This window comes from Silene latifolia, chromosome X, assembly GCF_048544455.1.
Source record: "Silene latifolia isolate original U9 population chromosome X, ASM4854445v1, whole genome shotgun sequence".
Lineage (NCBI taxonomy): Eukaryota > Viridiplantae > Streptophyta > Magnoliopsida > Caryophyllales > Caryophyllaceae > Silene > Silene latifolia.
This window is the reverse complement of record NC_133537.1, coordinates 289,272,385-289,284,534: the sequence shown is the minus strand read 5'-3', so window position 1 is coordinate 289,284,534 and position 12,150 is coordinate 289,272,385. Positions and strand designations below refer to the sequence as shown.

The 12,150-nt window shown below is 37.9% G+C and overlaps 1 protein-coding gene across 1 annotated transcript; it reads left to right on the top strand.

Annotated features, from left to right (window-relative positions):
- The first annotated feature begins 2,949 nt into the window (after window positions 1-2,949).
- On the top strand, window positions 2,950-11,317 carry LOC141616851 (autophagy protein 5-like). Its single transcript, XM_074434011.1, has 8 exons — window positions 2,950-3,191; window positions 3,765-3,889; window positions 5,787-5,853; window positions 6,470-6,559; window positions 6,791-6,878; window positions 7,869-8,003; window positions 8,847-8,978; window positions 10,570-11,317. The coding sequence occupies exons 1-8, from the start codon at window positions 3,078-3,080 to the stop codon at window positions 10,935-10,937; spliced, it is 1,119 nt and encodes a 372-aa protein (XP_074290112.1). The 5' UTR covers window positions 2,950-3,077; the 3' UTR covers window positions 10,938-11,317.
- The last annotated feature ends 833 nt before the right edge of the window (window positions 11,318-12,150 follow it).

Genomic DNA, 12,150 nt, shown 5'->3' with positions numbered 1-12,150 from the left:
ATCACAGTGAAGAAGATAACCTCCCTTGGGGATTGTTCCAGGAATTCAACAATGAAGAATGGGATTGGTTAACTAGACCGTTTACCATTGTAGAAATCGAAAAAGTAATAAATCATATGGGCTCACTCAAAGCTCCGGGTCCAGACGGTTTTCAAGCCCTTTTCTATCAGAAAAACTGGTCCCTTATCGCGCAGCCTCTTTGTGACATGGTTATTAACGCTTTAGAGGGAAAAGGATTTCCGGAGGGTTTAAATGATACACATTTGGTTCTTATCCCGAAAGTGAATGCCCCGGAGACAATTTCCCAATTTCGACCCATTGGACTTTGCAATGTTGCCTATAAAATTATCAGTAAAACGTTAGCTAATCGCATCAAAAAGGTGCTGCCTCGTCTCATCTCGGAAACACAAAGCGGCTTCGTTCCCGGGCGACAAATTTCAGACAATATCGTTATTTTTCAAGAAGCGATACATTCTATTAGAAAAAAGACGGGTCGATTAGGGTATATGGCAATCAAGATTGATCTCGAGAAGGCATACGATCGATTGAGATGGAGTTTTATAGAAGACACTTTGAAAGATATGATATTTCCACAGCTATTAATCGACGTTGTTATGGAATGTGTATCAACGACTCGTATGCGTATTTTATGGAACGAAGAGCCAACTGAACAATTCATCCCGTCTAGAGGAGTTAGACAAGGTGACCCGCTCTCCTCGTACCTCTTTGTTATGTGCCTTGAAAAATTACAACAAGCCATTGATAGGGGAGTCAGGAACAAAAATTGGAAACCGATTGTCCTAGGAAGAGGAGGTCCTTCTATTACTAACCTGTTCTTTGCAGATGACATAGTAATCTTTGCGGAGGCAAGCGAGGAACAAGCTTTAGTAATACGATATGTGCTAGACAATTTCTGCAGTGCATCTGGCGAGAAAATAAGTACGGCTAAATCCAGAGTGTTTTTCTCCAATAATACCGAACAAGCTACTCGGGATTCGGTCAAAGAAGCTTTGGGTTTCGAAGACACAGAAGACCTCGGTATCTACCTCGGAATGCCGACTATTAATGGGCGGGTTACACGCCATACATTCGCACATCTGGAGGATAAAATAAATAAACGATTGTCGGGATGGGCCACCAAAAGACTCTCGCTAGCAGGAAGAGACACACTCGTCAAATCGACCTTATCAACTATTACTAATTATAGTATGCAGACGGCAAAAATCCCGAGAACAATTTGTGATACAATAGATCGAAAAACCCGAAGATTCTTGTGGGGTGGCGATGAAGAGAAAAAGTCAGTACACTTAATAAATTGGGATACAGTTCAAAAACCCAAATCAAGAGGTGGGTTGGGAATAGCTTCAGCAAGGCAAGCGAACGCGGCATTTCTAACCAAGCTTGGTTGGAGAGTTTTAACGGAACCTACACGATTATGGTCACGAGTTTTAAGAGCTAAATATTGCAATAATAGATGCGATATTAATATTTTCAAACCCAAGCGAAATATGTCGAATGTTTGGGCGGGAATATCAACTCAAGAGAAAACTATTGTGCGAGGAACTGCTACAGCAGTAGGAAACGGTCGACGGACCTTGTTTTGGGATCACTCCTGGGTTGATGGAGAGTGCTTGTCGGATCACAATATAGCCCCAATTCCTACGAGCTCTCTGTCAGCCACCGTGAGCGATATGTGGTGCGAGAATAATGGTTGGAAGTGGGAACAATTCGCTGATTTACTACCACAATCAATCTTACAAAAAATTGCATCCATTTCCTTAATACCCGACCCCGATTTAGAAGATACTCTCTACTGGATAGGCACCTCGACGGGCAAATTCTCCCTCAAGTCGGCTCTTGGCTATTTGAACGAAGGTACCAATTTACAAGTCCCTGAAAGTCCAGTTTGGCGTACCATATGGAGACTACCTCTCCAACAAAAAATCCGTATGTTCATGTGGTTAGCAGCGCACGATCGTCTGATGGTTAATGTCAACAGATTTAAAAGAAATATGGGAGACAATCCGCTATGTCCAAGATGCAATCAAGAAGATGAAACAACCGATCACTTGCTCCGCTCTTGTCAGGTATCGAAACAAATTTGGCAGATCCTCGGGATTAGTCCCTCTAATGATTTCTTCTATAATATACCTTTTAATGATTGGCTGACAAAGAATGCAAGTAACGATGTCGAAGTAAATGCAACCGACTGGCCTGTTATTTTTGCGGTTACAATTTGGTGGATTTGGAAATGGCGCAATAATATCGTGTTTGGAAGAGATAGCGAGAACCCGAATCACCCTCATCAATTCCTACGGCAGCAGGTTCATATTACGAGACAAGCATTTAACAATTTTGATATTCTTATCCCGCCGCCGCGACCGCCTAATGTCGAGATTTTTGTTCGTTGGCAACCACCTCCGCATGGGTGGATGCTTCTTAATACAGACGGGGCCTCAAAGGGCAACCCAGGTCCGGCTGGTGGGGGAGGAGTTTTTCGTAATGCAGCCGGGGATCTCATCTCAGCATATCATTTCTCGTGTGGCATTTGTACCTCCATGAAGGCTGAGTTACTTGCGTTGTTAGTCGGGTTGGAAAGAGCAAAGACGATGCAGATTAATCGTTTATTAATCAACATGGATAATTTGCCTTGTGTTACGCTAATCAACGAAGACCAATTGGTAAGTAACAACTTAAAATTTATAGTCAAAAGATGCAAGGATTTGATTCGGAACTCTACTTGGACGGTGAAGCTGGAGCATGTGTATCGCGAGGCCAACAGAGCGGCTGACAATCTAGCTAATAGAGGAATTGAGTCGAGTACGATTCCTACTTTTTTAAATACTCCGTTTAGTGAATTACGATCAATCCTCCGGGAGGACGTTTTTGGGGTCGCTATTCCCCGTGTAATAGCTAACAATTAATCATTTCGGGGCTTTGCCCCTCTTTAGCACCAAAAAAAAAACATTAAAGAAGCTGCTGTTCTTAAACTCAACCCTTCATCACTTTGTATTTCTACAGAGTTGTATTCCATTCATTAATTATGATTCTGAATCAACAAAAACAAATTTGAAAGAATGGAGGAGATTGGAAAAGAAGCCCAGAAAAACATATGGAAAGCAGCAATCCCTCTTCTTGTTCATCTTCATGATTCCGAAATCACTTCTCTTCCTCCTCCTAACCCTCTCCTGGTTTGTTCTTCCTTCTTAATTGGGTTCAATCTTGCATGAATTAATATCATTTAATTTAATTTCTCTTCTTTGTAAACCCAGTTCATGCAACATCTTACCTTTACTGATTTCGGATAAAACAACTAGGGTCAAATTTTATTGATTTCTTGATGGTTTTGTTTAAATGTGGGGTTCTCTTTGTGAAATTCCTAGATGCTTCACTTTGATTATGAGGCCATTTTCTACTTGTAAAAGAATTCGTTAAAGAATTCAATGAATATGTAGTTATGAGGCCATTTTCTACTTGTATAGTTTGAGGAAGATTGTTATTATTTCGCCTCCTGAAAATGTAAAACTTGAGGTTGCTTTTGGAGTTTGCATATAAAATTCTCATCTTTGGATTATTATTTGGAGAGCTTATAGCTGTTCATGCTGAAGATGGCTTATGTTTGTCTATTTAGTGCTAACAAAGTTAGTTGTTAGACGTCTGATTGTTGTGATGGATGATGGATGATGAATGATTAAGAACTGTGGTGTACCTTCTGGGTGTACCTTAGCAGTATAAATCCATTTCAATATCTATTGCATATGCAGATCCTTGCACCTCGGCTTGGTTACCTGCCACTAATAGCTCCTCAGTTAAAGGCCTGCTTCAGCAGCACACTTCCTCCGGGGGATGACACCGTTTGGTTTGAGTATAAGGGGATGCCACTGAAATGGTATTATGTTTCAGTCCACTTTCTATCATCCTCATATATTTTGATTGTGCCTGTTGATCACCTTTGCATGCTTAGTTATGTTGATCTGGTTATTTGCTTGACTCTGGTGCTAGCATATTAGACTAGTTGGAATTAACTTAGATTCATGCAGGCGTGTTGCACTTGCATAGTTGCATATGAACCTTAAGGGTGTGTTTGGATACCATTTTAGGAGGGAAAGGGAGGGGAGGGGGAGTGAGGGGAAGGAAAGGTAGGGGAGGGGAGGGGAGGGAAAATAAATTATGGTTGTTTGGATAACAAAAATGATGAGAGGGTGATGGAAGGGGAGGAAGAGGGAGATGGTAGAGTGGATGGAGGAGGATGATGAAATGAGAGTCAAATAAAGTTTTCCTTCCAAATCTTGCCAATGATGGAAAGATTTTAGTTTGGTCTAAAGGAGGGAAATTAAATCCTCTCATTGCCCTCCCATTCCATTTCCCTCCTTCCATATATTGTTACCAAGTAACCAAACAAAGGAAATTAAACCCCTCCCTTTCCCTCCCCTCCCTTTCCCTCTAATTCTCTCAATCCAAACACACCCTAAATGTAAGTAGTTTAGCTAACACCAGTGGACGCATACTAGGAGTGAGGAGGTCTTTTTGTATAAGACCACCGTTTCAAAGAAAATAAAAAATTAAAGAACCCCTTCTCCCTTCCCAGCACCCCTTGCCTGTCCCTGTGGCCCGTTCCTCCTCTCACGGAGCACCACCACCTCATGACCACCAATATTCACCACACGACTGTTGCCAACTCACCACTGTAGTCTTACTTCTTCACCAAAGGTTCACCACATCCCTCCTAGGGTGGATTTTGCTCTGGATATCTTAAACCCTTTTTCAGCAATAATTGCCGATTAGGGGTTTGGGGAGGGTGGTTGTCATCATGAAGGGTTGGGCTGTGGCTGAATTGGCTTTTCATGTGATGAAGGCAAGGTTGAATGTGGTGGTGATTAGGGATGGAGGGTGGTGGTGGTGGGAGGGGTTTGGCGTGGGTGCGGCCGGTTTGTTGCCGGATATGAGGGGGTTGGGTTACCGTTGTGGTGGGAGGTGACTGGGGTTCAGGGACATGGTGCCTATGGGTTTTGAAGGTATTGGTGTAGTTGCCGAAGGTAGTTGTGGAAAAGGATGCCGGCTTCGCGGCGAGTCCAATGGTTGTCAGGATGGGTGTGGGGAGAGTTTGGTCGTGAGCAGTTAGAAATGGAAGGACGAGAGAACGATTAAGTGTGGCAGGGTATAGATTCTTAGGGTGTGGAAATTTGAAAGGTCTTTTTGTATAGGCCCATAAAGTGGTCTTGCCCTGGAACTACTCAAAACAGTGGATGAGTATGGAATCTTGTATAAAATCTTAGATTTGTAGGTAATTTCCGTATCATGATTCATGAGGTTGTGTCTTTTGTCACATGATTGTAGACCTCTTGATGATCCCGCTTATCAGTGTTCTCTAAACTTGGAATGTTATGCTAATTTGGAAGAGTTGCAGCTTTACAGATATACCTTCACGTTTTGTGAGTGCTTTAATAGTTAAATGTTATTGGTCTGACCAATGCACCACATTGACATTAGGAAAGCAAATAAACTCCACCAGCTACGACATTCTTTTTTGGGCAATTTTCTTCTGGCATAATAAACATAACTCTATATTTGTTAATCTGCTATCCATTAAAAATATAGGATAGATTAACCCCATTAGGTATTAAAGCAAATAAGCTGAATGTCTATAAAGTTAGACACAGGTTATTGTAATGAGCTGAATGTACAGATGACAGTTTTGCTGTTCATGGCCTTTTCCTGTGTATTGTAATGGATGACATATTAACAGTAATGGAGCTGTTTTTAATATGGTTGCGTTGCACATGCAGGTATATTCCTACAGGAGTCCTCTTTGATCTTTTATGTGCAGAGCCTGAAAGTCCTTGGAAGCTAACTGTATGTCTTCTATTAACGCTAGATTGTTGCTATGACAAGCAAATCACATATGAAACTGCATCAACAGTTATAGGATTGCAGACATTATGATGTACTGGATTAGTAGAGGCTTCGAGTGTCGTACATGTAAAGGGGGTAGATATTTCCCCTCCTGAAGGTTTGCTACTGCTGTTTAGAACTGCCAAATTAAAGCTGCTGTATAGGTTGAATTGATTCGGATTCTACCTAATGATAAAATTAAAGGGGGTAGATAACTGCTGCTTAGTGATATGCTAGTCGCTACTTTTCCAACCAAGAGGTTGGGGGTTTTAGTCACACTCCTCATCTCCCAATCTCCTTGTTGGTGGGATTTTTATTCTATGCCCCCATTTGTGGGTACTAATGGACTATGGGGTTTCCTAATTGTGTCCTACCAGCCAGTTATTGCCAGAAATAAAGTTAATGGTCAAGCCATGAAGAAATGTTGACTGTCAAACACTGTATCAAAGGCGTAATTTTTTAGTTTGATTATTAACCTTAAACTTAGAAATTCAAATTAAGAGTTTATTTGCGGTAATTTGTACTGGTAAGCAGATATTTCTTTCCCTTTGCATGATTCTTGACAAATGGTTTTCAGGTGCATTTTAGAGGGTACCCGAGTCATATACTGACACCATGTGAAGGGGAAGATGCTGTTAAGTGGAACTTCATCAATTCCCTAAAAGAGGTATAATATATATGGATTAGCATTGGGCTACAGCCTACATATTTCACATATCTCGTTTGTGTGTTCAGATTGTAAAACTACGTTTTTGCTAGGTAATTAAGTTATCTTTCCGTCACCATGCAACAACACCAACAACAAGAAGCAATACCTTAATCTAACAAATGTTAAGGGTGTCTAAACTGAAGTACTGAACCATCGTAAAGCCGTGACTGATTGCATTTGCTTTTGCAGGCTGTTTATATTATGAATGGGAATTGCAAGAATATTATGAACATGTCTCAGTCAGACCAGTCAGCATTGTGGCGCTCTGTTTTAGATGGTATGCAAACCTCTATAATATTTTTGCTATTTTGCTTCCATTGAATGGTACGGCACATGTAGAAGGATGCTTCCAGATATGAACAAAGCAATAACATGCTCAATAATTGACATTCTAAAGTTTACGTAGAAAAAAACAAGCTAACACCTTATGTCGTTCCAAACTTCAATACTGCATTTATAGGACAACTTAAAAGTGTTGAACTTCTGATGTCACTCTACGAAGAAAAATGATACTTCAGAAAGAAAAGGGAATAGCGAAATTGTGAAATACTCTCTTCATCCCAATTTATTTTATTGTACCTATATATGACTTTGTAGGTCGAAATCAACCTTCACCATTATATTTTCACAAATATGTACTCCCTCCGTCCCGGTCAATTGTTGTCCTTTCGTTTTGGCACAAAGACCAAGGAAAGTGGAAAAGGCCAATAACTAAATGACAAGTGGAACAAATTGAATGAGAATGATCAAATTACTCATCAAGTTCATTCTTAAAATAGAAAGGACAACAAATGACTGAGACACCCCAATATAGAAAAGGACAACAAATGACCGGGACAGAGGGAGTAATAGCTTCAAATGACAAATCTTAAAACGTTATTCAAGTGAGTCAAATTTTACATTGTACCTTTTATATTCTTAAATCAGAAATTAATGGCTGTAGTTGACATCAGTTGATCGCTAAAATCAAACGGGAAGATATAATGTGATGGAATTAATAGCTCAAAGACATGGACATGATCGTCACTGTTCACAAGTCAGCAGAGGTCCAAGGGTCTATTATCTAGCAAGAAAAAGCCAAATATTTGGAGTATGATTTTCAATGTAGAATTATTAAGCCTGAAAGTTCAACGCCTTTGCCTTATGAGGAACTAAACAATCATGGCTACCTGTGCTCAAATGCTCAGTATCATTATTTTAGTGGGATATATGTTCTGTATTTTTTCACTTGTAAGTTTCATATTCATATTCTACCTTCTTGTACTAGGCAATTTGGAAGGCTTCCTTAAGGTGACATCAAAGCTAAAGTTAGGAGTTGTTGAAGACAAATACGTATTTTATCCGTCATTCAAACCTCCGTCTACCACTGGGAATATAGATAATACGAATCTCGTCAAAACAGGTGAATCTCATCAATCTCTTTATTTAATATTTAGGTCACCTATCCTGTCTTTTGAACTTTCATTGTCTTCTGTAATTGCCAGCATAGCTAGTGCCACCACCAAGTTTGTCTTCACTTTAAAATTTGCTATTGTTAATCACGGAAAGATTTGGCTCTTGTCTTACCTCTTTTACATTTATATTGACCTTGTTTATTTTGGTTTGAACTATTATTTTGGTTTGAACTTTGACCAATGTTTTCTCCCTCAATATAGTATAGCTACAACTTGCTAAACCTGATGATATAAGATTTGTTGTTTTGATAAATCAAACATAAAATCAAATGGTCAAAGTTGGTTATTGATTGATCAACGGAGTCAAATGGGGGCAATGTAAATAGGATAGTCTAGTAGAAAAAACGAAGTTACACCAAGCTACACCTATTTACTGTCTCGATGTTTGTCTATCGTATGTGAAGGTAGATTATCAGAAAATAGGACTATAAGAGTAATTCTCTCTCTCTCTGGATTCTTATATCCTTTTTCCTGACAGATTTAGGATTTTAGGGATCTGTTATTTATGATACTCATGTGATAACCAAGAAAAGTTGGTGGTACAACTATGTCATTTGTCAATATGAATTGGAAAATCCCTCGTGTAATTGTGAACCTAACTAGGATTACTGGCCCAAGTTTGCGAGTTCTGATCTGCTTGAATAGTTACACACTTACACAACATATGCGTTTTGTGAATTAATTTCGCAGCGGTTGCCTGAGCCTGTACTTTTCTCTTGTCAGTCGTTTGTCACTCTCCACTTTTTGCAGGTGCCAGCAATTCCATAATCTAATTTGTGGAATTATGACAGGCAAAATTCCTATTCGCTTGTATGTAAGAACTGTGTTGGAGGTATTTGATGACCTGGAAGATGTGCCTGAGATTGACAGTTGGGAGAGTGTCTCTTGCATAAACAGGCCCATTGAATTCGACAATGATGAAGGTGAGCTAGGTTTTCTTTCTAAAGCAGTGAGCATTGGGTGCTTTATCGACTATGGTCTATGACTCTATGTTACACCAATTCTGCAGCGAAGTCTTAGACCACGGTGTCTGCTCGACATGGCTTTTTTTTTGTGTTTTTGGCCTAAAATAATGTGTTAACTCATGAGGAGTGTCATGTTGAAACTTGAAACATGACATGTAACTGAAGTTAAGTGTCGAAGTAACATAAACCATGGTCCATTTCTCGACTTTACCATCGAGTGACTCGTACGACATTTGCTTTCCCCTTTTGTTGGTTTTATAGTAACTACTCATTTGAATGGAACGTGTCGCATCCTTAGGGTCATATTTTCTACTTCCTCCTTCGTATTTATATTGTTCCCATTTGACTAGAATTCATGTTTGAGATTTAGTGGAGAATTATCATTAATACCCCTTGTCATATAATTTCCTCCCCATAGAAGCATCAAACGGGATGGAGGGTGTATGTACCTTTGGTTAAGTATAATATGTGAGATCTAGCTTTTTGCTTTACTAGATATTGGAAGGGGCCATTCATCCTCTATTTACTAAAAGAATAGGTGAAATTAGGAATTTTCCCGCTCAAATCACCTTCAACTACAAATTGAGCCTTAATAGTAAATAGGTTTGGTTATTCTCCAATATTGGGCTTAAACTTTTGTTTATTCTATACAAATGTTAGCCTACTTTATAATTCTTATTTCGCAATATTTGTAGAGAAATATATTACATTTAAATACTTTAGACCACCATATATTTTACGTATGCTATATTCCATGATATATGTCAGTTTGTAAGATTACTATATATTTTACTCATATTATTATTAGTATCACATTTTAACCATAAATATATTTTAATTATTATATTAAAGAATTTTCTCCTTCACAAATATCTTCGATCTCCCATTTGAAAAATACATCGCCGAAATACTAATTAGTGTAATTTTATAAAATACGAAAATCTCCCTAAAATACAACGCAAATACACAATATTTATTAAAATTGGTAAATGTAATGATATTTTGATTTTTCATATGTAAACTTGTCCTCAAGTTTTCCATTTTCTATCTTAATAATAAATAGAACACATCAATATTGTACACTTTAACCGTAAATTTAAAGTGTAATTATTAATAATGCTCATTTTTCTATATATTACAATCTAAAATACCGTGCATTTGCACGGGATCTAAACTAGTTTTGAGATGAAGCAAATAGGAAATGGAGACAAATAAATGAGATGGTGGGACTACAATGCACTCATGTCAATATTTTAATCCCCCTCTCGTTGTTACCTTTACGAGTTACAATATAGAGAGTTAGCGAGTATATGGCGGCTATGTCCTTACCATAAAATTTCTTAAATGTTAGGAGACTCATATGATACAGTTTCTCATACGAGCCAACCCATTAACCATGTAATTGACGATGAATATATTACTCCGTATTTGGGTTGGTTACACCGTACACGTGAGACCGTCCTATAGTCTCATTCTGTTTTTCATAAACAAATGTTGGTGATAATGATTCCTCAAAAAGGTGGTTTAAAATGTACACATAACATTGCAGGGACATACATGACTCTAGGTGATGCTATGAAGACTCTCTTGCCGGAGTATTTCACAGAAAGACCAGAAAATAATGAGACAACAGCAAGAGATGAGCTTATTGAAGAGCATTCAGGAGATCCTATTGACACAGGAATTTCAGGAGAAGGGGCACCCACAGTCACTGATTCTTCAGAGTCCATAAAAACTTCCTCAAATTTAAAAGTCGGGTTGATTCGGATCCATCATTGTGAGCCGCCCCTGAATGCTCCTTTATCTTGGGTGGTGAACAACTTGATGTTTCCTGATCACTTTCTTCACGTATGTGTTTATTTGATTCATAAGAAATCCAGTTTCCGGCGTGTGATTGGTAGCCTTCTCGTTCTCTGACTTGGCTGTTCTTACCGGTCCACCTTCAACTGTGTGAAGTTCATTCTTTTGTACATAAGAAAGTTGGATATGTAAAACGAACTGAATTGCTATGCCATATATGGTCAGTAACTGAGGGTCAATCATTCCTTTATTACTTGTAATCATTCTTTTAAGGTAATATTTCACATATTAGGTTTTATATGACATTGCATCGGGATCCTTTATAATGATTTTGAAGGAAAATGGTGGAATTGGCCGCATTTGTTTGGTGCAGACCGAGATAAAGCCGTAGGAGTGTGTATATAGGTACTATTGGTGGAAAATGACGGATTTTGAGATTATATTCAGATATACTAGATTTTGTGCTTGTGCGTTGCACGGGTTATAATATTGGTTCACCTCTAATTGTTATTTTATTTTAATTTTATAATTTTTATTTTAAATAATTGTAATTATCTAATCAAAACTAACTTATCCAGATAATTAATAATTGCATTAGCAATAATACATACTAGTTTTAAACCCGTGTAAAATTACACGGGTATGTATTTGGGCCAGTATTAATGTTTTTGGATGAATATTTATTTTTGCATTTCTATTGTACTTATCCAGTTGGTCTAAATCTACGATCTACATAATTTATCATGACGATATTAACGTTGCCTATCTTTCGTACTTGTAGAAGTAGAAATTACTCGGTAGCCTATAATTGTCATCTTCCGAATTCGGAGTGCGAGACTGATAGTAAAATTGCCAGAATTTTTGCTCCAAGTACATAAATCCTCGGTGATGAACGGCTTTCTATACAGATCTGAGAGGATTATTTTTTCTAAAAAGAACATATTTTAAAGTTTTTCGACCGTTAACTTATCGTGCTGTTATTATTAAAAAAAATATTTATTACAACAATTGCGAATTATTTTTTATAAAAATTTTATTAAATTTTTTTTGATCACTTGTAAATTAAATTAAAATTTATTTGTTTTTTTTACAGTTAAAAAAATTTAAAATTTGCTTTAAATTCTAGTTGAAGACTAAATTAAATCAGTTGCCTATCATTGTCAACTACCATTTTCGGTGTGCGCGGCTGATAGCTAAGTTGCCGAATTTTATATTCCAAGTAAATACTTCGTCATAATTGTTTTTTTTTAAACAAAAATGTTTGTACCATGTACTTTTAAAAAATTATGTTGGGATGTTGTTGCTGCATGGTACAATAATATTAACCAAA